Source organism: Platichthys flesus, chromosome 8 (assembly GCF_949316205.1).
Source record: "Platichthys flesus chromosome 8, fPlaFle2.1, whole genome shotgun sequence".
Lineage (NCBI taxonomy): Eukaryota > Metazoa > Chordata > Actinopteri > Pleuronectiformes > Pleuronectidae > Platichthys > Platichthys flesus.
The window spans coordinates 26,834,034-26,860,630 of NC_084952.1; the positions used below are offsets into that span (position 1 = coordinate 26,834,034).

The following is a 26,597-nucleotide window of genomic DNA, read 5'->3' on the forward strand; positions in this document are numbered from 1 at the left end:
CTCAAGCTTCCATCCGCCCTCAAGATCCATCCCACTACAACACTTCCCTCATCAAGTGTCTCCACCAGCCCTTTGAGTCATCGCCAGTTTGTCCACGAAAACAGTTTTTAATGATTTTTATTAATGAGTCAGTGTTGGGAAGGGAAAACATTTTAAATTTACACTTTACATCCGCCAGGGCTGCGCCTTGTCACCAATCCTGTTTGTGATATACATGGACAGGATATCGAGGCGTAGTCGTGGTGGGGAGGGGTTGCAGTTCGGTGGTCTGAGGATCTCGTCACTGCTTTTTGCAGATGACGTGGTCCTCATTGGATCATCGGCTTGTGACCTTCAGCACTCACTGGATCGGCTGGCGGCCGAGTGTGAAGCGGCTGGGATGAGGATCAGCACCGCTAAATCTGAGGCCATGACTCTTAGCAGGAAACCGATGGATTGCTTACTCCGGGTAGGAAATGAGTCCTTAGCCCAAGTGAAGGAGTTCAAGTACCTTGGGGTCTTGTTCGCGAGTGAGGGTACTATGGAGCGTGAGATTGGCCGGAGAATCGGAGCAGCGGGGGCGGTATTGCGTTCGCTTTACCGCACCGTTGTAACGAAAAGAGAGCTGAGCCACAAGGCAAAGCTCTCGATCTACCGGTCGATCTTCGTTCCTATCCTCACCTATGGTCATGAGGGCTGGGTGATGACCGAAAGGACGAGATCACGGGTACAAGCGGCCGAGATGAGTTTTCTCAGAAGGGTGGCTGGCGTCTCCCTTAGGGATAGGGTGAGAAGCTCAGCCATCCGTGAGGAACTCGGATTAGAGCCGCTGCTCCTTTACTTAGAAAGGAGTCAGCTGAGGTGGTTCGGGCATCTGGTAAGGATGCCCACTGGGCGCCTTCCTTGGGAGGTGTTTCAGGCACGTCCAGTGGGGAGGAGACCTCGGGGAAGACCCAGGACTAGGTGGAGAGATTATATCTCAACACTGGCCTGGGAACGCCTCGGGATCCCCCCGTCAGAGTTGGTCAATGTGGCCTGGGAAAGGGAAGTCTGGGGCCCCCTGCTTGAGCTGCTCCCCCCGCGACCCGACCCCGGATAAGCGGATGAAAATAAGATGAGGGAGATGAGATCAACCCACTGCATAACATTGCTTTTAGTGCATTACTACAACAGCAATGTTTTTGTTTAAAGTCAACCTTTTTCAAATCATTTCGGTGAATTCTGAGGAAGGTGTTTGTATGTGTCTGTTTGTGTGTCTGTGTGTCTGCGTTTGCAGGTTGTTTTGAGTAAAGCAGTGAACTGGACAGAGATTGAGAAGCAGTATTCCATTAACTCAGTGTATGAAGAGGAAGCAACAGGTGTAGTAGCTCTGCCTACAGGAGTAACGGATGAGGAGTGGGCCCTTGGTGCAATGGCTCAGATTTCCGGAGTTGAGGTTGATTAGGAGTTTGAGGCAGTTGCAGCAGTCACTCTGAATCCAGGAGTGGAGGATGAGGCTGTAGGAGCAGAAGTTGTTCTGATTCCAGGAGTGGAGGATGAGGAGGAGGTTTTTGCAACGGTGGTTCGGAATCAACAAGAGGAGGTTGAGGAGGAGTGTTTTTGCTTAACAATGCTACGACGAAAAAAACTAAAAGAGGGGGGTATGTGCGCCGGGTCATTTTATGAGTAGCTCACAAGTGTTGGCTCCCCTGCTCTAGCGTCTTAAAGGGATGGTTCACCCGGAAAGGAAAACTCACTCATAATCTACTCACCAGTATGTTGATGGAGGGGTGGGTGAAGTGTATGAGTCCACAAAATACTATAGAAGTCTCAAGAGTAAGGGGGAGTGTTAGAGTAACATGAAGTAACTGTTGACCAAAGCTTCACACGTTACAAATCCTAAAAAAAAAACACATCATCCCTCCATGCTGTGTGGTGTTGACCAAGTGTCCAGAAGCTTCATTCACGTGTGCCCTATATTAGAGTTGTTACGGTACCGCTGCACTATCCAAGGTTCAGCATAGTTTTTCTGGTCTTTCAGTCTAGGCCCTCCGCAAAAAAACAAAACTGCTTAAAAGTGTTGGAATGGATGGAAGGTAAACCCTGAGTCCTAGAATAGTGATGGAGAACTTCAGTTCCTGCACACATCTTTTGCTCTTAATGTCAAGTAAGTGGTTTACCTGAAGACGTTTTGTTTAAACAGGTATGCACTGATGTGTCCTCCATTCAGATATCGGACTTCACATCCAGGCCAGATCTCCTGCAGACTGAGGACCCCTGTACGAGGGATGTAGGCATCCTCTTTGGCTTGGACTCCGATAATGAGACCAGTGTCTACAGGGACTAGGACAGAGTGAAGAACAAGTACCATTTATTTTCTACTATGAAATATAACCGCACACATATAACCCCCATTTTGGCCTCTCTTCACTGGTCATCATTTCAATAGAGGCATACCTCTAGTCATTGAGTGAATGATTCAGTTGAGCTGAGTCTGAAAAGCTACCTCCACAAGCTGCAATGTCAATTATGGGTTTAGCTGCTATAAATAATATTTTGAATTCTATGAAAAGGAACATTTAACCAATTGCAACATGGGGACCGGACTATATAACTTAATTAGCCAACTTAAATTGAATTGTGGACATGCAAGCTTGCAAATTCACATAATCTTAGCCTAGCATGAAATTAATTCATCCCACAAGAATCCGGCAAAATGATGGTTGAATTCTTCTTATGCCAGTTTGCTTTGAAATATTTTTTATCATACAGTAAACCAAATCAGGCATCAACAATTGCATCATAATTCAGAAGACCCAGAGGCATAAAGAGAGGGTTTATATGCACAACCACAACAAACATCTTTTCTGTACAAACTGCATGTTAATCACATCAATTTGGTTTAAAACCTTATAGACATGAGTGATGAATTTTTAGTTTCACTTAAGAGATGTCACTGATACAGTGCTGTTGTTTTGCCCTTAATGTTGTTTTTTTAGAAATGAAATCTTGAATCCTAATGTCCAACTAAGATCTAAATAGTTCAATTTAGAGTGATATTTGACACAATTTAATAAATGATAGAGGACAGTATCATGAAATAGACATTTAAGCAGACAGCAATGACTCAGAATCAGAACCTTTTACCAATAATTAGGTGTAGTTTGATGTAGCTTACTGTAACGCCCCCCCCCCCCCCAGTCTGGTTGTGTGTGCCATCACTGCTAGTCACTGTTTCAGTTTCTGTGAGGTAAACAGCTGATTAGTGGCTGTTCAGGGCTTTCTTCCCTCTATCGCTCTCCCCACCAGCACATGCAACTGCACCTTTTGTTTAGTTATACCTACTTTACCCCCCTGACACCGCTCACTCGCTCAGAGAGACACAAACAGTGAGATCAGAGCTCCTTCACGTGACGCAGCCGGTAAGTGATTTACCTTCTTAACAATGGAAACATTGAAAACACAGAGTTTCTCTGGTTATTTCAAAGTGGGCTACTTCTTATTTTATACATTTGCCACAAAAATGGGGAGGTCTCAGATAGGCCTGCATAGTAATGCGTTTAATTTATTTCAAAGTAGGCCTACACTTTGCTGTTTATATTGTTCTCTTCATAAGAGTTTGGTGTTTTCCTTTGTTGTAACGGGTAAAAATAATAATAAAATGTAAACAGTTTTCTTTATTGTCATTCTATAATTTCGTAAATGCAACAAACTAAAGTTTATTTATATCTATATATCTATATATATAGTATAACTATTTATAAAACCTTATAAGCTGTGTTATCAAATATGTTTTGCGGCTACAGACACATACTTATTTGGGGGTATAGGGGACAAAAGGACTCTTTTGATAGTACACCCCTGTTGTAAAATAAATGAATCCTAGTGATGTCTTCACTAGTGCGTAATCCTCTAAATTGTAAAAAATATTGTTTTCTGTGGAGCCAGCTTGTCATGTGAGAGTTAATTGGCACATCTGAGGTTAGTTGTTCAATTCCTCTCCCTGGATTTAAAAGGCAGGAGGAAAGCCGCCACAAACAGAAGAGAAACACAATACAGAGAAGACAGATTGAAGAGACTGGAAAGTGCTTAGCTTCCAGGACAAATTTATGTTTGCCGTTCTTAACAATAAAGCATGTTAAAACCTGGTTTGTGTCTGATTGCAGTTTGGAGACCCCGGTGGCAATGTTGTTTTCCACATTTTCTTTACCCTAGAAAGGCCCTTTATATTTAAAAATGTACATTTACATTGGGAGTGTTGCTCCTACCTACAGAGTGCAGAATGTATACAGAAATCTAAACTGGACAAACTAAACACCTTTTGAGTTTTTATGACAACTGAAGGCTACCACAGGTCTATTTAATGTCTGGAAGGGGAGGGCGAGATGATGGGTATTCAGCTACAACATGCAACTTCCCCACTGTATTTTACTAAATTCTACACACTTAACCTTTAATCCAGCACCTCTACCAAAATTATTACTTTAATTCTTTCCTACATCTGCTGTGATACACAAATGCAGCTTGTCGGTCTGCACCATAAAACGTACCAGAGAAGTTGGCCATGTGTGTACATTCATCCATTACACCCTTCATGAAGCTTATCGATTCTCTATGCAAAGATGGCCGAAAGCATTTGGCTGAATTCCTGTTCTTCCAATGCAGAGTGCTCTTTGCATGTAGACTTCTAGGAAAAAATAAGATGAAATTAAAATAAGATGAATTATAAATTATAAAACGGTCCAAAATTATGTATGTATGTATGAACCTAATTATAGATTAGTACATCAAATCAGACAACATCTGCCATATATACATATTTGTGTATATGTGTAAATACATAGTTGGAGCACGTTAAGACAATAGGGAAAGAGAAGTCACACAAACAGACATATGTAGCTTCGGTTCAAAACAACTTTTTACCTTGTGTCCAAACTTGTCCCAATGTTGTTTACTGATGATAACAGATGGTCTTTGTCTCCATTTCTGCCACCTTTAGGGCCATCACCAATCAACGGGCCTTGTTCAACCTCACTCTCCCGTCCAGTTTCGGTGTACTGGCCCACTGATGGTCTTTCACCTCTAGACAGGCCCAGAAGCGACTCTATAGTGTCCGCATTCTTCAGAGGCTCTGTACCCATCCTTAAGGAATCAGCCTGACACACATGGACAAAGCCCAAAGGGCAGATTCAATGTATTTGATGATCATGCTCAAGTGTGTTCTAACCAAACAAACAAACAAAGAAAGATATGTTTAATTTCATACTGACATGCAGCAAAGGAAATATTAACTTGCATGCTTGCAAACCTAAAACAAGCAAATCTTGCTTTGCAACTAAAGTATTTGTTATATTGTCATAATTGATATTCTTTATTTGATTTATTCCACCTTCAGTCATTTTGATTGGACAACATGGTGATCAATCAAATGTTCTTTCAAATTGAATCAGTAACCTTATAGCCAGTTGTATAATCCTGGTTGGGGAGAGTAGAAGTAATTGAAATATAACATACCCCACAGTACTCCAAAAGGTGAGTGATCTCCTCTTCATACACTGAGTTAATGGCATACTGCTTCTCCAGCTCTGTCCAATTCACTGCTTTACTCAAAACACCCTGCGCACGCACACAAACACAGACACACAAACAGCATCTCAGAATTCATTGCTGCATCTAAAATCTGAATAAATTATTTAGTAATGCTATCCTTAACAATACTCACATGCCTGTTAGTCCCCTGAAATAGTTACCAGCTACTATAATTGGTCCTCCTGTCCATACTGGCCATTAAAGGTTTGCTTTACCCAAGAATGGGCCGTTTTTATTTAAATACTTTATAATTACATCTAGAGCTGGTCCTCTTTACGGAGGCTGCAATGTTTTTATAGGAGTCCAAACTGGTCAATCTAAACACCTTTTGAGTTTTTATGACAACTGAATACTACCAAAGGTTATTTTTCATGTTTGGAAGTGGAGGGTGATGGGATGTTCAGCTGCAACATATAATTTCACCACTAGATATCACAAAATTCTACAGACTGAGCCTTTAACTAATTTCAATGTAAAGGTTCAAAGATGGCCATATGATACTGCAGCAGTTTGTTGGTATAGTGGCTGCCCTTCAATAAGAATGTCTTGGTTTGATGCACTGTATGAATGTGTGTGTGAATGGGTGGATGGCAATAGACTGCTTTGTAAAGCACTTTGAGTCGTCATCAAGACTAAAAAAGCGCTATATAAATACAGACCATGTATCTGTATTATTATCGGTCTGCTGGGTTTAGCAAAGAAAAGCTGTCCAGGGAATACCAGAGAGTTTTCATCACCCTGTCACACAAGTCACGTTTCCATCAGGCAAAATATGGCTCTTATACAAAATAAGATACATGTGATAATATGAAAAGATGATGTGAAATGAGCAGTTCCTAACACTAACCAAACTTTTTGTTGAACCAAGTGAAATAAACTTCAATCCTTAAAATCTAATTTGTTTTAAGTCTATGACTGCACTGGGATTGTATGCCTCCAAGAACAAGTGCAGGTTTTTTTCAAGATTTACATAAGGTCACTGTGATCTTTGACCTTTGACCACCAAATTCTATTCAGGTCAAAGAATGATACATATATATATATATATCAGTTCATACACGAGTTTCATTGAATATTAGTACCAACCTTGAAGAAATCTCCCCAAGACATCTTGAGCTATCATGTTCACAAGAATATGACGAAATTTTTTTTACCAGATAGAAAGAGTGTGTTACCGTGGTAAAGACACTTGAGGCAGTGGACCAAGACAAACAGGGAATCAGAGGGATGGGCTTCGGCCAGTTAGTCACTGCCAGGGATGCCATCTGGATACAAAGACAAAAATATGATCTTGGTAAGATTTGATATTATATAGTTTTTATGTGTGGACATGCATGTAACATATTTGTAAGATCACTATTGCGCAATCCTTACAGCTTTGAAAAGACTGTGACTCAATAAGTGCGGAATTTATGCTGTGGTCATCAAAACTTTTGCTGTTCACTTTACTTTTATTGATCTCTTTCTCATTTTTACACATAGTTCATATCTTTTTTTCTCTAGGTTTATCTTTTGAATTACATTCTCTTATGCGCTTTTAAGTCCCACATGCAACCACTTGCAGGTTACCAGCCACCGAATTATGCTGTGAGTTTGAGCAGAGAAACTCCACAGCACTGCAACACTCATTTAATTAGGCTCAACCCAATCATTCGAATCTGCTATTGATGATTGGGTCGATGTCGTTACCTGAATTATCACCTCTAGATTTACCTTCACAGAACAATGTATTTGCGCATTCCGGTCTAGATTTGTTCACCATTAACTTAAACATATCATCTTCCAACATTACTCAAATTATCATCTTTCAATTCCATTGCTATAATTTTAGATGCTTAATTTATTCCATTTTGCAGTTCTTTGAGTTACTACTCTTGTAAATGTTCCTGTCCTTGTAGAAATTTGTCAATAAATCTCATTTTTATATCTATTGTCATTATGTGTTCTTTGGGAGTAAAGCATTGAGAGCCTTTGAATCGGGAATTCATGATTTCATGATTTTGCTTTGATAGGAGTTGGTTCACTTTTTTCATAATGAGTGCAAAATTATTATAACGCTAACCAGGAAATGCTAATTCTACTAAGTTATAAATGTTAAATAAGGTGCTGGTGACTATGGGTTTTCAGGATTAGGATGAAGAGTAATACTGGTGGATTGCAGAGGTTTGCTTAAAAATTATTAATAAAGGAAAGCATAGAATGTGCACTTTTTTGAAGACTCACATATCCTCCCATAGAGATGCCAGTCATTCCCAGTGGCCAGTATCCTCCTCTCTCCAGCCAGTGGAGAAGCACTGTTGACTCCAGGATCAATGCCCCTCCCATGACAAACAGGTCTGAAACATTCTTTAGACAGGACCACCTAAAACACTCACAAATAAGTCCTTGTTCACTTTACACTGAAATAAATCAATTTTTAGAAGAATTCACTGAAAGTCTATCTTAGTCATCATCTCTGAGCAATTTGATGATGCTTCACAGATGACGCACCTGTAATCCTCCTGAATTCACAGCAGTTCAAATGTGTTTTAACCATTGCAAGGTAAATCATTTATCATCCCACATATTCGAATCATTCTACTTGCATAATCCACTACTTCAGCAAAAAAAAAAATTATGAGGGGTAATTCAAGGTTCAACATCTTTCCCAAGGACACTGGTATCCAGATGGGGAAGACTGGGATCGAACTTCCAGCCTTCTGGTTGGAGGACGTCCTTAGCCACAGCCCAAGTCTCCCTTACTTTATCCGCCTGTACTGTGTATGTTGAGGGATGTCTCTTAATTAACATGTGTAAAATTATAATTGTTTGTTAGTAGCTTAAGCATATTGTTGGTCTGTACTAACGACTTAGATGATGACCAGGTGACATTTTATAACCAATTAAAGTCTCTACAAGGAACCTTTCATTTTTTAGGATTTTGGCGTCTCTGTGGAAAAAAGCTAGTCTGACGTTGTCAGACTCACAATTCTAGTCAGAATGTGAGTCTGAGACCGCTCCATTGGGCTGTGATTATGGGGCGTGTTTCAACCGAACCAGGAAATAAAATTCCTCTTCGCTCAATTGGATAGACCTACAACCAATCAGAGCAACGTAGTATGTGACGTATGTTAAGCGACGCAGTGAGTTATTTACTAACGCCGGGTTCACACCGGACGCTGCAGCGCCAAGCCTTAAATAACAGCTGGCTCCCATCCACTCCCATGTTAAACCTTTGTGCGGGTCACACCGGAGGCTGAAACGCCGCACTGCGCCAAGGCTGCCTCGCGCTGTGCAGCGATCGTTTCGGCGTTGAGTCTATTTTTTGCGCTTGAAGCAAGAGGATCGCGCCAGGAAACACACTGAAAAAGGATTTTAAACTATATTGATGACATATTTTATATGATATAAATGATCAAATATGCATCCCATACTTTGAAGTCCCCTTCTGTTGTCCTGGAGTTTTAATTTGACCAATGACATTATTAAATGTCCCCCTCTGCCCATCCACTACAGCCACACAAGCAGTGATACAGATAAAAAGAGAGAGAGAGAGGGGGGGACTACGTATGGAGCAAACAGCGAAGTTCTTCAACATGGATGACATTAAATTAATAATTGAAGTGGAGAAGTACAGTGAGTTGTATGATCCTCGGAACATGTTGTATAAAGACAACACCAAGAAAGACAAATGTTGGGACGCTGTTGCTTAATGTTGGAGCAACAAGTAAGTATATGCTTTTAATCTACTGGATCAACGGGTGATATTATTAGCGCTGCCTGGCGGTTCAGCGTCGCTTCAGTGTCCGGTGTAAACAGCTAAGTGCCAGCGCGATAGGGATTAGCGCGGTGCTTTGGCATCGCCTCCACGTTCTCTGTTCCTCTTTCAAAATGAATGCGCTGTCGATGTCTTCTAAAACAGACTCAATGGCAGCATCTACACATCTCAGCTCAGATAACCAGGTAATTCCAAAGGATTCACATAATTATCTTGCCACTGTAATTGTATGTGTACTTGAACAACATAAAGCAGTGGTAATTTTTTGTGCATGATGTGTCTCACAAATACATCTGGTTAACGCCAAATCAACCTAAATATAAATATCAGCTTCAAAACTAATGCAAGCTGTAATTCTACTGCTCCAAAATTACGCGTTTTACATTTTTATGTAAACATAGCAAAATTCATATTAGGGCTTTCACTCAATACATATGTAATTTCAAAGTAGGAGAGATATTTTGCTAAATATACAGATCAGCTGTAAGTTTCAAAGTACTTTCAACAACTAATAAAACCATTTTCTCCATAGAGCATAATCCTCAACAGCCTGATAAACTAATTCTTTCAGCTTTTAGTCCATATTTTCAATAAAGAAAAAGAATACAGAGACAAACAGTGCTTAGTTAAGATGATGTCAACTGTTATATACGTCAGGAATTTAAAACCCCAGTAAACAGATAAAAGGGTTATAGATCAAGTCACAATCATGTTAAAGGGAGTTAACTTACAGTTGGTCCTTAGGTTTACGAGAGCCATGTAAAAGGATAGTCAAGGATTCAAAATATGTTAGAGATAGCATTCATTAAATGAAGATAAAAACATTCAACACAGATTGGAATTCAGTCCCAAGAGAGCCGGATGCAGGCCAGATAATATTCTATTTTATACTTGATTCATACCCTTGTTTCCTCACGACAAACTCTTATTGTTTGCATCAGTAGTCGTACCAAAGCAAACACAAACGGTACTCAGGAGATTTTACACATGGTCATTTGAAGTACTGAGGTGTACTACACAGCCTTTGTAAACAGCCGTATAATAATCTCTATATCTGTAGGACCTTGGTCACATCAAGGAAAAAACACAGATTAGGTCATTGTGATGTCACAAAGAGACCACCTATTTATAATAGAGGGTGGTATGAATAAAATGTGTTGCATTTAAAAGAAAACAAACACACATTTTGAGAAAACAATCAAAAGGAAGAAAACAGGAGGAGAGGAGTAGACACAAGGATAAGAAAAACTAGAATTACCACACTGCAGTTGTATGTCCCTGACAACCAGAGCGTTTCCATGTGCATATTCCTACATACTTTTTTCCAGATTCCTATAAGGTCACTGTTACCTTAGACAACTGAAACTTAATCACTTAATCTCTGAGTCCATGAAACTGATCAAAAGTTGAAAGAATTTCCCTAAGCAGTCTTTAGAAATCACATTCAAGAGGCCCAAACAAATTTTTTAGTCACCTCAAAATCACTTAAATCTAATCAGTAAATCAGTGAGTAGTCTGATCAGTAAATCTGTGAGTCCAAGGGAAATGTCTGATCAGTAAATCTGTGAGTCCAAGGGAAACGTACCAGACCAAACGTATCAGATTCTCAGAGAGATGACAGCACTGTGACACTGACCTTTGACCTATTCCATGGAATCTATTCAGTTCATCTTTCAGTCCGATTGAACTTTTGCACCAAATTCTAAGACATTCTCTTAATCTGGTTTTACGATATCGTGTTCAGGAAAGCATAGTTCATGAGGCCGCCAGGGCCTTCAGCTTTGACCTTTGGTAACCAGACTGAAATCCAAGTTTGGAGTGTAGTTTTGTGCTAATTGTGAAAGAATTCCTTCGAGGTTTTCAGAGATATCTCCTTCATAAGACAAAATATGCTTTGTGAGGTCACAGTGACCTTTACCTTTGACAACAAAATTCTATTCGAATGTTTGTGTCATATGTAAGGATATTTGATTTGGGCATTCCTGATATATTATGTTTAAAACCACAAATGGTTGTTTTGAGAGTGAGGCAAAAACAGTTCATAGTTTGTTACCAGTATAACTGCTTTATAGTTTTTTTAGCAGTAAAAAAAATGTGTAACGGGCATATCTTTTAGGGGACTAGACATTGTAGTGTCTAGAAAGCTGCAGGTGGATATCATTAAATATCTGTGTGGCGTTAGCTCGGCAGAGCACCTACAGGTGAACCAAGGAGAGTTGATTGACATGGCTGAGATTAGCTGGCCAATTGACTCTCCCTGGATTCAAAAGGCAGCACGAGAGCTGCCACAGAGAGACACATCTCGCTACAGCTTTTTTTGACAATTCTATTGAGAGTCTCACATAATGATGAAAGTGCATCACTATATCTGTTGATCAAATTAGTATATCAGTAAGTGGAGATAAAGTCTACCTGGGTTGTCCAGAAAAGTAATTTCCAAAAAGTAAATCAAAAAAGAAGGAGGCAGATGTGAGAAGACAGTAGAAGGATATAATATGGGTTCTCCAGAAGCAATGAAGCCATTCCGGCCTCTTTGATCATGGGCCTCGCCATCAAGGTCCGCCGACGCCAGAAAAACTACACACACATACACACACACAAAATATCATCAAACAATCAATTAATCTAATTTTATTTGTATAGCCAATATTCACAAATCACAATTTGTCTCATAGGGCTTTAACAAGGTGTGACATCCTCTTCCCTTAACCCTCAAAATACATTACAATATTTTAAATCACCTCTTGTAAGAAAAAAAATCAAGGATGAACAAATTTGTCATGACATTAATTTGTTATGATTTTCCAATAAAAAGTGACAGCCCTGTGCAGAATCTTAGTATTTAATCTTTTGACGGGGCTGGCTGTCTACACTAATGTACATGGTATTCCCATAACCCTAACCATCACTATTTCAAATAAGACATAATATATAATATTTCATCACATACCAGGTTTGAAACAGGGCCTTGATGTTCAAGTTATGTTGAGGTAAAAAGGTTAGGAGCCTTACATGATCTCCAGTCCCAGCCAAGTGGATGCATACTGGTCTGTTCTTCTGCCATCTCTTAGGAACTATGAACTGAAAACTGAAAAAAACACAATGACAACTCACTTTGATGCCACAGCACACAAATGGATCTAGTAATCTCTTAATAATCAAGACCGAGAAACAGATGGAGAAGAGGACCGAAAAACGGACCGAGAAGGAAGGAGAAGCAGACCGAGAGAAGGAAGGAGAAGCAGTCCGACGAACGGAGGGAGACAACGACGGCGACCACAAAGACGACGATGGCACGACTACGACGAAGAAGACAATGACCCAGTGGGTGATGCTGCTGCTTATTCAGAAGCCGGGCGATATGACGTGCCACAATGCCCCTAAAAGTCTCTCACACGTTCTCCAATCTGCTGAACTTCGATGGCCGCGAGACGAGACACGGACAAATTGTCGGCTGTGCGAGAGGTCTAGCATGCCTGGGTGGTGCGGCTGCCACGGCTCTACAACCTGGGGCCCGAAGTGACCTTGGTAGAGCAACTGGTTCCGTTCAGAGGTTATTCTTTTTTTTAAAATTATTATTAAGTTATATTATCAGGACCAGTGCAGACCTTCATTGCCTGACTCACTTCTCCTCTCATCTCTTCTCTTCTCCTCTGTTTCTCCCTAGGCCGGTGTCCTTTCTGATAGTACGTGCCCAGCAAGCCTTCGAAATAAGGGATCAATTCGTGGGTGGACTGTGATGCTAAATCCAGCTACGCTTGGAAGATGCAAGTTTATACCGGATGGCAAGCGGTGGACGCCAAGAACAGAACCAGGCGTTGCGGGTAGTGCTCGATATCACGGAGGGACCACAAAGTCGCACAGCAGCTCCTGGAGAGGAAGATCACCATGGTCGCTACGGTTTGGAAGAACAAACCAGAGCTCCTGGCCAGGCTGCTCACTATCAAGGGAAGAGAGGTGTTCTCATCCAAGTTCGCATTCACGCCCACCGCCACTCTGGTGTCCTACATCCCAAAGAAAACAGGAACGTGGTGCTCCTGAGCATGCAGCACACAGAGGCCGACATCTTGGACTACAACCACAGCAAATGAGGTGTGGACAACCTAGCCAAGGTGATCGGTACGTACAGCTGCAGGAGGCCGGGCAAAGGGAACAAGCGGAGTCTGTTCTTCGAGCAGCTGGGAAAGGATCTTGTGACTCCGTTCATTACACGAAGGGAGCGCATACCCTGCACGGAAGCGCCCACCTCGGTTGTGAAGTCTGTGAAAGCTGTCACCACACAGAGAGCTCTTGACGACGACAACACTCCACTCGAGCCTCTGGCCCTAGTCACCGCTGCAGCAGCCCCGCTCGGGGCGAGTAAGAGGTAGAGGTGTCAGATATGCCCCAGGAAAAAGGATTGTAAAACTCACACTGTGTGCCGCGGGTGTAACTAATACATCTGAAAGGGCTGCTCACTTGTCTATTGCCCTGCTTGTGCATGCTAATGTGTGGTAGGCTATGTGAGGGGTCAAAAGCCGCAGGAAGCACGGACAAAAGCCGGGGGAAGCAGGAACAACAAAAGGGTTAAACAAGGGAGTGGATTCCAAAAACGGTGGAGTGCTTTTAAGTGTTGCAACCATTTGTTTGTGACATAAATTCATCAGAAAAACATAAAAACTCAGGTGAGGGATCATTTTTCTGTGAACCACAATGTTTATTTGTCTATGAAACAAATGTATTTACAACATACTCCGAACCCGTTTTAAAGTAAAAGCACTTCAGTGTTTCACCTTCTGAGTCCACTCATTTGTTTCAACGAGGTTTTGCTTGTTATCGACAGACTGAAAAATGCGCACTTTATACTGTGGAGTCCTGAAATTTACTTTAGTACATAAACCAACTTGTTCTTGAAGGAAATGCAGGAGATAAACCTGCAACTCCACCGCTATTAGCAGACACACAGCGCATGTGAAAAACAGACAATCAACACACAGCTTATCTGCGGTGCGACAACGGCAGTGTTAATTTTGGCAGCTATTTTTGATTTAGTCTTAGTCTTAGTCTTTTGACGAAAATGCATTTTAGTTTTAGTCACATTTAGTCATTTTTATCCTTCTTAGTTTTAGTCTAGTTTTAATCGACTAAAACAAATTCCATTTTAGTCTAGTTTTAGTCACATTTAATAGCCACATTAAACTCCTTTTCTATAAAAACATATAGCTGGAGCCTAATAGTTCAAAAATATATATTTAATTTTAAATGTGAAAACAAAAAGTGAGAGCAGGTTAGACTGGAGGCGGACACAGAAACTGCAGCTCGGTAGAAACCAACTGCAGCGTCTGCTCTGATCAAGAAGCTAAGGCGCTGATTTCTGATCAGCTGAGACCAGAGAAACTCTGTGTTTTCACTGTTTCCATAGTCAAGAAGCAGTGAGTCACTGAGAGGCTTCTTCACATGTACTAACTCTGATCTTGTGTTTCTGAGCGAGTGAGCGGGGCGGAGCCTCGGGACCGGTGCGCTATCTGGGAGCGCACAGGCACACACACACACACACACACAGACAGACACACAGACTCACCCGCCCGCTCCTGATACTTCATGCGGCCTGATACGATGTTAAAAAAATTATTGTGACTTAGTCAACCACCAACATTTTCGTCTCGTCTCGTCAACGAAAGTTAAAAAACAGATTTAGTCATAGTTTTTATTTACAAAGATTCATTTTCGTTACGTCTTCGTCTCGTCTTCGTCCCGGAAAAAGGGTCGTTAATGAATATAATTCGTCATCGTTTTCGTCAACGAAATTAACACTGGACGACAGCCAATGAGTCCAGAGTGTTGGGGAATCAAGAGTGAAGACTTTGAGAAATCGACCGATAGATCGCGATCTACGGGTTGGCAACCACTGGTCTAGTGTGACAAACATCTTTTCTCAGGAAGACCTGAGTAGAAACGTAGTAGGTATTTTGTCTACCTGGCTTTGAGAGCCTCTGGTGGCAGAATTCCAGGAACCCAGTGCTCCAGAGGAGAGATGAAGAACCCATCATGGATATGAAAGTCGGAGTGCTCCTCTGTCTGGACACAAAGACACAACAAACATACAGCAACTGTGAGAATACAAATAGCAGTTACTGTGTATTGGTGAGAAATAAAAAGATAAAAGATGAAAAACCTTGCTAATGTAAACTGGATAGTCCTCAGGCACAAGAGACTTGCACTTCTCTCTGTCTCCAATAATCTTACGGAACTCAAAGATTCTGCAAAACACAAGGAGAAATCTTTAAAAATAGAGGTTAGAGGGTGGGTTGTCTCTGCATAGAGTACACAGGACAAAGACATTTCAGGTTAAAGATCTCTTTACTGCTGTGTAGCCAGATGCGGGCTCACTCCCTGCCGCAGCTGGTGCAGCAGTTGGCAGAATAAAGAAACCAAAGCATCATCTTACCATTGGAGAACAAATGTTCTTCTCAAATCCTTTTTCACAACAAAATGTATTCTCATTACAGCAACATAGTACTTGTTTGAAAAGATCCTTTATTATCTATATCTAATTAATATGAATGTAAAAAAAGTAATTGTCATCAGAACTATTATCATTATTATAATAATTATTAACAACTGGCATAAACGGCATGATCTCATGCTATTTCAGAGGTTTGTTAGGAAATCCACACAATCTTCAAAATTAAGCTCTGTAATTCCGCTAGATATAAGGCATTGCAGCAACAAAATGAGCTTTGTGCTTTTACTTTGTAGAAAAATGGCAAAAGAGGAAGTAATACTATGTTGTTGCCATTACAGAGATCAGCATCCAGGACAACCATGAATGTGTGATGTAATTAAAAAATAATTAAATTAACAAAATTATCCAGTGAGGGAGGTTTTATTGTTGGTGGGTTAAGATTAGTGTCACTTGGTTATTTGTAGTCGGTCGGCTGTGGCTGATGAGATAGCGGTCATCCTCCAACGAAAAGGTTTGCAGTTCGATTCCAGTCTAATGTGTCCATGGGCAAGAATATGAGCCCAGAATGGCCCTAATAGAAAAAAAGTTCTGCCCTTAGATGCACTGTATGAATGTATATGAATGGGGGAATGCAAACTGTAAAGACCTGTACTGTAATGCGCTTTGAGTTCACATCAACACTAGAAAAGTCCTATATATATTGTTAAATGTAACTTGATGGAAAAATAAAAAAATTTGCAACTTTTTAATATATTTCCCAAAAAAACCCCAGCTCGGTGTAGAACCCAGATGCACAATACACAGCACAGGGGCAGGCAATTGATCCGGAAGTTCAATTCAATATTTGAATTTAGTGCTATATTGTAAGCAGAGGTGTCAAAAGTATTCCCATTCATTACTCAAGTAGAAGTATAGATACTAGGTCTAAGTTGAAGTATCAACTCAGGCTTTTTACTTAAGTAAAAGTTTAAAAGTACTGGTTTCAAAACTACTTAAAGTATCAAAGTAAAAGTAATGTAAGGGGAATTTTTTTATGTAAATACATTAAAGTACCATATGTGTACTACTGAGCATCGAGTTGGCACCCAACTCAAACTCTGCTCGCTCCTCCGAAGGGAGGAGGGGGGTTTAATGTCTCACAAAAAAAAGGTTATTTTTTGTGTGTGTTTTTGAACGATGACAAACAGGGATGAAAACCAGCCAAAATTAAATAGGAGTAACAAGGCCATTTTTTAAATGTAAGGAGTAGAAAGTACAGATATTTGCGTGAAACTGTAAGGAGTAGAAGTAAAAAGTCGTCTGAAAAATAAATACTCCAGTAAAGTTTAGATTAATTTCTACTTAAGTAAGGTAACAAAGTATTTGTACTTCGTTACTTGACCCCTCTGATTGTAAGTTGTGTTAAATTTGATAATCATTTCTGATTCCTCACTTGTGTAATTTTCCGCTGCCTGGCGCTGAAACGCTTCTGTGAGAGGAGCTGCTCTGCCAGCAAAGGTCACGGCACAAGATGAGAGAATTCGCACTGTGGGACTAAAATGGTCGCACTCTGGACCCCTGCCAGGTAATTCTAAAACAACAGTTAAATTGGCCAAACAAAGGGGTCTGCGTGAGGACAAAAGGTGAATGCAATCTAGGAAGTCCAGGAAAAGGTTGATTTGCAATACAATGAATTTTTATCCTACATGTTGAAGCTAATGAGAGAAATCGGCAGAGGACCTGTGCTAATACAACCATTTAACGCAAGCAAACAAAATCCTTTAAGTAATGCTTCCCTAATATGTGCTTTGAACTAAACGTAGTGGTGGCTATGTCAGTAAGTATGACACTAATTAAGGCAATCATACCATTTGTTTTACATTAAGATAATGCTTGTAGGCCCTCATGTTAACAAGCTAGCAATGTCATCAGTGTGGAAGTAGTAGTAGAAGTAAAGCAGACAAGACTGCTGGGTCTCGTACCAAGGCTAATAAAACACTATAACACCAGTGAAATCTCTTGTTTGAACCACACCTCCTTTGACTGGTGTTATTAGTTATAGACTTAGTTAAACAAAAATCTTCTGCAAGTTAAAATACCTCTTTAATTGTATGGTGCATTATTGTTTGACTCGTGTTATCATAGACAGAATTGCTACTTTTGTTCAATCTGTTTAGGTTAAATACTAATATCTAAAATATCTAGTGGTGGAAAACTATTTTGTATTTGAAAAGTATCTTTTTGTATACCTGTCTGAGACTATTATGACCTGAAGCGTTTGTGACCTGAAACCTGATTCCCTTTTTAATACCTTTATGAGCTTTCTATTACTTATTGACTGTCCAAGGACATAATTCCGTCTGCTTTATCTTCAAAGAAATGTACGCAAATCAAATTTCCTGTGTCTTAATTCCTGTCTTAACCTACGCCTACAGAACCAGTCTGAACTGAATCAGACAAACAGGCTTAGTTCCTCTATATAAGCATTTGCCTGATCTCCATCAACACTCTGAGATCCCTGTGACTCTCTGTGTTGATCCTTTCTGCAGAAAGTGGTGTTCCAGCCTCTTCTATTTTCAGGTTTCCATCACAGCAGTTTACTCTGTGGGCCAGTGGACATCTAGGGATGAGGAGTAGGATCCCTATTTTAGGGGTTAATTTTATTGTCCCAATTCCCTTCATGTAAAAAGCTAGCCTGCATGTCAGACGAACTTAGCCCCGCCCACAACATTTGAGGTTGGGATGTTCGGTATGGCATCGCTCCGTTGGGGAGAAACTATGCCCGAACAGAAGCTTTTCGGACCAATCAAATTGTCAGGGCGGGCTTTATACAATGATGGACACGCTTCTTCAGCCTGGTCTCCTTCGTCGTCTGTCCATTTTTTTTAAATGGGAATGTCGCGTTCCAACCTTATTATTAAATTCTTACAGGGCCGACAAACGCGATACAATTTGTTTGATGTGTTGTGGAATTGTAATCCTAAACGGACAACTTGTTTGTACGTGCATTCACACCGGACTCTGAAGTGAAGCCAAAGCGACGCCAAATCGACGCGTAAGCGCAGCGCCAAGCCTTAAATAACAGCTGGCTCCCATACACTGCCATGTATGGGAGCTGAAGCGCTGCGCTGCACTGCAGCTGCCTAGTGTCCTGCGGCGATCGTTTCGGCATAGACTCAATTTTTTGCGCTTGACACAAGCGTATCGTGCCAGGAAACACACTGAAAAATGATTTTAAACGATATTGATGACATATTTTATATGATATAAATTATCAGTTATGCATCCCATACTTTGAATTCCCCTGCTGTTGTCCTGGAGTTCTAATTTTACCAATTTTACCAATGACATTATTAAATGTCCCCCTCTGCCCATCCACTACATCCACACAAGCAGTGATAAAGATAAAAAGAGAGAGAGGGGGGGCTACGTATTCTCCACATAGGCTTGAGTGGAGAACACGTAATTTACCCTCGACACCCGACATTTAACGGAGCAAACAGCGGAGAAGTTCTTCAACATGGATGACATTAAATTAATAATTGAAGTGGAGAAGTACAGTGAGTTGTATGATCCTCGGAACATGTTGTATAAAGACAACACCAAAAAAGACAAATGTTGAGACGTTGTTGCTTAATGTTGGAGCAACAAGAATGTATATGCTTTTATACTACTGGATCAACGGGTGATATTATTAGCGCTGCCCACCGCTTCAGCATCCGGTGTGAACAGCCAAGCACCGGCGGGCTAGGGATTAGCGCAGCGCTTTGGCATCGCCTCCGCATCCGGTGTGAACCCGGCGTTACTGCTTCTCTCAAAAATGCTGATTGTGTTGGTAAGTTCTCCGTGTATCCTTAAATAATTTTTACAACACCGGCAAAACTCTTTTTTACTGATCTTCTTCAACAATTATGCGTTAGTTAACATATGTCACATACTTGTGCTCTGTTTGGTTGTAGGTCTATCTAATTGAGCAAAGAGGCATTTTTTTTCCTGGTTCGGTTGAAACACGCCCCATGATCACAGCCTCTCACCTTTAACCTCCAGCCAAAAGCTGTTCTTCACTTCTGTGACTTTGAGAGTCTCATGCACGAGTCACGACAACCCAGTTTTACTTGATATCCAGACAAGAGTAAGTTCCAAATGTTGCATTGTGGCTAGGGCTGTCATATCTGCAATCTCCACACACAACCAGCGGTTCATCATTCACTGCAGCTAGCACAGCTTCAATGTGTTTGGTCCACACCTTGTTAACATCAGGGATGACATAAACCCTCAGAATGTTAAACCATTCCCTCTTAGACAGAGTTTCCAGACTGATGGTGTCCTAGATCAAAAATACAAAAAATGGACTGCACTCATTGCCAGTGGTGAAACTAGCTTCAGGAATCAAAACATTGTACTCCATCATACCTCTGACCAAAGGCTGAGAGTTCCAAGTGTAAACATGGCCATCAATGCATTCAGTCTTAATCTGTAATCCAAATCCTCTTTTCCTCAGGTTAGGTGGCTGGACTTGATATTTGCCACAACCTTCCCAGTGGGAAATACAGAAAAGCTTTAACAGTTCCTGTATGGACACAATGCTTTTTTTGTCCCAAGAGAGATTTGCTTCATCACTGATGCTTTTAATGTCACTCATTGGATTTCATCATCATATGCAGCATTTGAGCCCGCCTCCATTGAACTGGCCTCCTCAGACCCCTCCCATTCTTCAGATGGTGTGATGATGGTGTGAATTCCTCAACTAGTCTGCCATAAGCATGATTATGATGAAGGACTTGTGTAAATAAATATGTTGTCTGTTAGTCATTGTGCCTTTATTCCTGTATTGTGTATTAGATACATTCCTTTCCTGTTGACACTCACCTATTTCAGTGCCCACACTGACCCTCGATATATTTTCCAGCTCCTCAACACAAATGTCCCCCTCTGTCATACAACTGCTGCTGCTGCCCAACAGATACAATTTCTCCACTTTAAGTATAATTTTGATTTCAAAACCTTTGTACTAGGTGAGGTTTTCAATGCAGTGACACTGGAATGTAAGATATGAGTGTAGTGCACCTTCAAGCGGAGAATCAGAGTCTAAGGCTAGGTGGCCAATTAGAAAGCTTGTTAACTGTAGGTAAGTACCTGTCTCTGCTCTGCCAGGCATATGCGATTCTGTTCATTTTCTCTACGGCGTGCAGCTAAGTCTTCACTAGCGCAAAGCGTCAGACGGTTTGTACACCTGACCTTATAAGACAAATAGTCAAACACAGAGGGAGCAGCCTCAGACTTCCGCTTGTTGGTCCGAGTAACCACCAGTACATCTGCCTCAAAAACCCTCTCCTCCACATAGTCTTAGGGTTAGGCTTAGTAGTTAGGTTGCAGGTGCTTACTACACACCCTAGCATTGCGGCTAACGGGAGGATTCTACCGTTATTTGCTGCTAACCAACTATGAATAACCACTTGGCACTTGAGTGGTAAAACATGAAAGTGGACAATCTTCCCTTAATTTTTACTTTGTAAGACTCTTTACTGCATCCAGGGGCAATGCAAAAATCTTTTTTAGGAGCTCCATGGTTTCAATTAATGTGATTATTTGTGCTGTCAGTAGTTCGCTAATGCAGGACAACTAACCCGCATGTCGTCATATCCGGTGATATCAGAATAGAGGCGCTATTGAGTCTAATGTTAATCGTAATGAGTCTGCAGAGCTATCGACGAGGTGGTCGATCTCAATGGAGCTTAGGGTTTTAAAGAATTTGTTGTTTATATCTACTGCTAATACGGGTTTAAATGTAATTGGGATTATTTCCTTAAATTTAGCTACAGCACTATCAGGTAGACATCTAGAAAATTAATTTTTTATTAGTGGCATATATTCAGTTATTGAAAAATCAAAGGTTATTAAATTATGGTCCGATAGAACTGGATTGCGCGGAAGTATTGTTAAATTTTCAATTGCGACACCGTACGATAATACAAGGTCAAGTGTGTGGTTACCACAATGAGTAGATTTGTGCACACACTGACTGATACCAATAGAGTCTAGTATTGAAATAAATGCTACGCTAAGGCAATCTTTATTATTATCAACATAAATATTAAAGTCACCAACAATAATAATTTTATCGGTCTTTAGGACTAAGTTTGATAAAAACTCAGGGAATTCCTTTAAAAATTCAGTATAAGCCCTTGGAGCACGGTAAACTACGGCAAATATGATTGGCTGTTGGTGGTTACATCAAGACTGGACTATTGTAATTCATTATTATCAGGCTCCAGCAGTAAGTTGTTAAAGACTATACAGCTTGCCCAAAATGCCGCAGCACGTGTCCTGACGAGAACAAAGAGAAGAGAACACATTTCTCCTGTGTTAGCATCACTACACTGGAATAGAATTTAAAATTCTCCTCCTCACCTTCAAGGCCCTTAATAATATGGCGCCATTTTACCTTAAAGAGCTGTTAGTACCTTATAAACCCACTAGAGCACTCCGCTCCCAGAATTTAGGCCTACTTGTTGTCCCTAAAGTCTTTAAAAGTAGAGTTGAAGCCAGAGCTTTTAGCCATCAAGCTCCTCTGATGTGGAATAAACTACCACTTTCAGTTCCGGAGGCAGACACCATCTGTTCCTTTAAGAGTAGGCTCAAAACCTTCCTTTTTGATAAAGCTTATAGTTAGAGCTAATTAGTGCGGCAGAACGTTACTTGTTCTATTTTATGACACATGACACATGGAGCTTCTTTTTCCAGCTTCTCCTTCCTCTTCTCCATCCCTATCCCCCTTCCCCGGAATCCCTTTGATTTATCACCCTCAGATCCAGGGCCTTTGTGGCCACACCATGGATTGCGGTTTGTTGATCGCGCACCGGGGGTCGCGGTGGTGGATCCAGTATGGCGGATTCTGTGTCGCGTGGGCTGATCGTGGTTGTGTTGGCGGACCCTATGTGGCGGATTCTGTGTCGTGTGGGCTGATCGTGGTGGTGGTGGCGGACCCTGTGTCGCGTTGGCATCGGGTACAGGCATTGGACCAGGACCACGGCGGCTCGTGGTGGGTGGCGGTGGACGGTGACTGAGGACTGGAGTGGCGTTCTGGTCTGGATGGTGGATCGTGGTCCTGCTGGTTGCTGACCATGGACTGTGATTTCAGCGGGACTGATTGGCATGTCATGTTGGGGTTGTCCTTCGGGATGCTTACCCTCATCAAATGCTGCTAGAGACTTTAATCTTTAATCTTGAAGACTTAAATCTTGATGATGTTTTCCTGCACGTGGCATCTATTGCACTTCTGTCCGTCCTGGGAGAGGGATCCCTCACATGTGGCTGTCCTTGAGGTTTTTACGTATTTTTACCCTGTTAAAAGGGTTTTTAGTAGTTTTTCCTTACTCTTGCTGAGGGTTAAGGACAGAGGATGTCACACCCTATGAGATGAATTGTAATTTGTGAATATGGGCTATACAAATAAAATTTGATTGATTGATTGACTTAATGAAATTTAGCATATTGTAATAGAGATTTCTGCTCTAAAAAAATTTATCAGCATTCCAAAAAGAATATATCTATATATATATTTTTTTTTTTTTATAATATTTTTATTACAATTTTTTATAACACAAAACATACAGAACTGCTCAGACACGACAGAAAAGTGCCTTTTCGGCGTTGAGAGACAACACGAGGGCCGGGTCCTTGCAGTTCTGAGTTAGTTGAATGATGTTAAGGAGCCTCCTCACATTATCAGAGGAGTTCTGGCCCTTGACAAAACCTGTTTAGTCTTCCTTGACAATATGGGGCAGAACCTTCTCCAAGCGCAAGGCCAAAATTTTGGAGAGCAATTTTTGGTCAGAGTTAAGTAAGTAAGAGGCACAGCAGTCCGGATTTTTCCCTTTTTTAAGGATGAGAGAGATGTTGGCCTCCCTAAGGGATTGAGGCAGAATCCCATTCATAAATTAATGATTGAGCATAGACAACAGAGGGTCTAAAAGAATACCACTAAACTCTTTATAAAACTCGGAGCCAAACCCATCTGGCCCTGGGGCCTTACCGGACGGCATAAATTTCAAAGCAAGAAGCCTCTCCTCTCTAGTAATTGGGGCATTTAGTTGTAATTTTTGATCATCCGTAGCTTTGGGCAGTCTTAAATCCGCAAAAAACTGACGCATAAGGGACAAGGCATTGTCAGGCTGTTCAGAACCATATAGATCGGAGTAAAATGATGCAAAGTTTTTTTTAATAGTTCTAGTATCAAATGATCTAACACCATTAGAATCAATAATAGAGACAATATTTTGAGAATCTGCCCTCTTCTTGGCAAGATTAGCAAGATATCTACCAGGTTTGTCCCCAAACTCATATAGTTTCTGCCTGGCAAATTTAAGGGACTGTTCAGAGTCCTGAATGAGAAAAGTATTCAGTGCAGTACGTGCGTGTAACAGCTCATTAAGCAAATCCGGACTCGGACTAGATATATGATTTTTCTCCAGCTCAGCTAATCGAGATTCGAGAAGTCTACGCTGTTCATTCTTCCCACGTCTCTTGGATGCAACAAAAGACATAATCAGTCCACAAGAGTATATCTTACACGTCTCCCCGAGGATAGAAGGATTATCTGTGAGTTGATAGAATAAAAAATCTTAAATTCTGAAGTAAAATAGGAGATAAACTTGTTGTCTTTGAGAAGGTATGGTTGAAATCTCCAGCACCGTGACAATGCCCTGTCCTCAGCGAGAGAATACACCAAATAAAGGGGGGCATGATCCGATAACACAATATTGCCTATAGTACATGATAAAGCAAGAGACATTTTTGAGGAGGGGATAAAAATGTAATCAATTCTGGTGTGGCTTTTATGTGGGGCCGAAAAAAAAGGGAACTCTGAATCAGTAGGGTGAAGCTGCCTCCACACATCACAATATTCAATATCAACACATATATTAGTGAGCACCCTTGCTCGCTTAGAAGGGGGAGAAATGTCAGATGGAAGTTTGTCAAGAGATGGATTAAGATGACAATTGAAATCTCCTCCCACAAAAGAGTCACCTGAGGCCTGCTCCATAAAAACTGCAAAAGCCTTCGAAAGAAAATCAGGGGAGTAAGCTGGGGGACAATATAGATTCATGAATGTTGCCTCTTTCCATGCGAGTATTCCCTTAACAATTACATAACGGCCCTGGCTGTCCTCGACACACTCAAGAGACCTAAATGCCAGCTTTTTACTAATCAAAATGGCAACGCCCCTACTGAAAGAGGAGTATGAGGTGGCAAAAACGTGCCCCACCCAGCTCCTCAGCAATTTAGCATTATCCTTGTCCTCCAGGTGAGTCTCCTGGAGGAATGCAATAGAAACACTTTCCTTTTTCAAAAATGATAATACTGCCGTCCTCTTGGCAGGTTTTTGGAGGCCACGGACGTTCCATGAACAGATCTTAATATTATATAAATCAGACATGGCCATAAGACACTATTTGACACCAGGGCATAATAAGAGAGTCAGAGCGGGTTAAGCCCATATTCATCCTGTCAGGAATAGAAACATACTGATACCCCCACAAAAATCTTACATACATGTCATGTCCTGAGCTTAACACATGAACTACACTAAACAAACATAACAAATGTACAACAAAGAAGAACAAACTGAGGGTCGTTCCCCAAATAAACAGGGGCTGTTCACCATACAAACAGCTTTCAAACTCACAGATAGCGAACTGACGGCATATGATGAAAAGCATGCAAAAAAAAGGAAAAAGTCCTCCATACGGGGGCGAACGAAATAAGGTGGAAACGCTAAAAAGTCACGTTACGAGCAGCCGCGCCACTCGGTTAGGAAATGTTCATTTTGTTTACAATATTCAGAGTGTTGGAGGTCATTACGTTCAGAGCTTTAGCAAGGGCAGGGTCAAGTCCATCCACGGAATCAGGCTCGGCTAGGTCGCCATCTTGTGTGTCGTCGCCGGGCTCGGACGGGGGGTCTTTTTTATCCTTATTACCTCTGGTTCTTCCCATCTCGTCGAAAGACTGGCCAAAAGTTTTCCAAGGACATAGCCTATCACGCTCATAACAAAAATGTCTTGTAGCGCCTGGATGTTATCAGGATAATGGGTAAATTAGCACCGAGTGGCACGGAGCTCCGACAGAAACGTCCGCTCAGCTCGCCGCCATCACGTGACCCCTTATTTCTCTTAAAAAGAAAAATGTCAAACATAGTAAATTAGCTCCGTGGTATAATTCCCAGACAAATGAGTTAAAACAATTATCAAGAAAACTAGAAAGGAAGTGGCGCTCCAGCAACAATGTTGAAAATCTAATAGACTGGAAGAATAGTGTTAAAGAATATAAAAAGGCTCTCCACAAAGCAAGAGCCGCCTACTATTCAAAACTAATAGAAGAGAATAAAAACAACCCCAGGTTTCTCTTCAGCACTGTAGCCAGGCTGACAGAGAGTCACACCTCCACCGAACCCAGTATTCCTCGATCCCTAAATAGCAATATCTTTATGACCTTTTTTAAAGATAAAATTCAAACTATTAGAAATAAAATCAACCATCTCCTGCCCTCAATTGGCACTAATACCCTCCCAACAACAGAGATCTCAGAAACGGCTGAGAATCCTACCCATTACTTAGACAGCTTCTCTCTGATCACCCGTGATCAGTTTACCAAATTAATCTCAGGTTCTAAACCAACAACCTGTATCTTAGATCCCATTCCTACCAAATTACTTAAAGACATTCTGCCCCTAATTGATAGTTCGTTACTTAACATTATCAATCTGTCATTATCATCAGGTTATGTACCACAGTCTTTTAAAATAGAGGTAATCAAACCCCTTCTCAAAAAACCCACTCTAGACCCAGAGGTTTTAGCCAATTACAGGCC

At 41.1% G+C, this 26,597-nt stretch overlaps 1 protein-coding gene across 2 annotated transcripts in view; it reads right to left on the reverse strand.

Moving 5' to 3' along the window:
- The window catches only part of abhd18 (abhydrolase domain containing 18), a 52,594-nt gene that overhangs the window by 6,080 nt on the left and 19,917 nt on the right, over nucleotides 1–26,597 (reverse strand). For both annotated transcript variants that reach the window (XM_062393417.1, XM_062393416.1), the window contains 11 exons: nucleotides 15,459–15,543; nucleotides 15,261–15,361; nucleotides 12,317–12,392; nucleotides 11,795–11,881; nucleotides 10,036–10,061; nucleotides 7,771–7,909; nucleotides 6,723–6,812; nucleotides 5,473–5,574; nucleotides 4,882–5,114; nucleotides 4,509–4,645; nucleotides 2,139–2,301 (listed from right to left, as the gene is read on the reverse strand). In XM_062393417.1, the coding sequence (XP_062249401.1) occupies nucleotides 2,139–2,301; nucleotides 4,509–4,645; nucleotides 4,882–5,114; nucleotides 5,473–5,574; nucleotides 6,723–6,812; nucleotides 7,771–7,909; nucleotides 10,036–10,061; nucleotides 11,795–11,881; nucleotides 12,317–12,392; nucleotides 15,261–15,361; nucleotides 15,459–15,543 (1,239 nt within the window). The remainder of the gene's footprint in view (nucleotides 1–2,138; nucleotides 2,302–4,508; nucleotides 4,646–4,881; nucleotides 5,115–5,472; nucleotides 5,575–6,722; nucleotides 6,813–7,770; nucleotides 7,910–10,035; nucleotides 10,062–11,794; nucleotides 11,882–12,316; nucleotides 12,393–15,260; nucleotides 15,362–15,458; nucleotides 15,544–26,597) is intronic.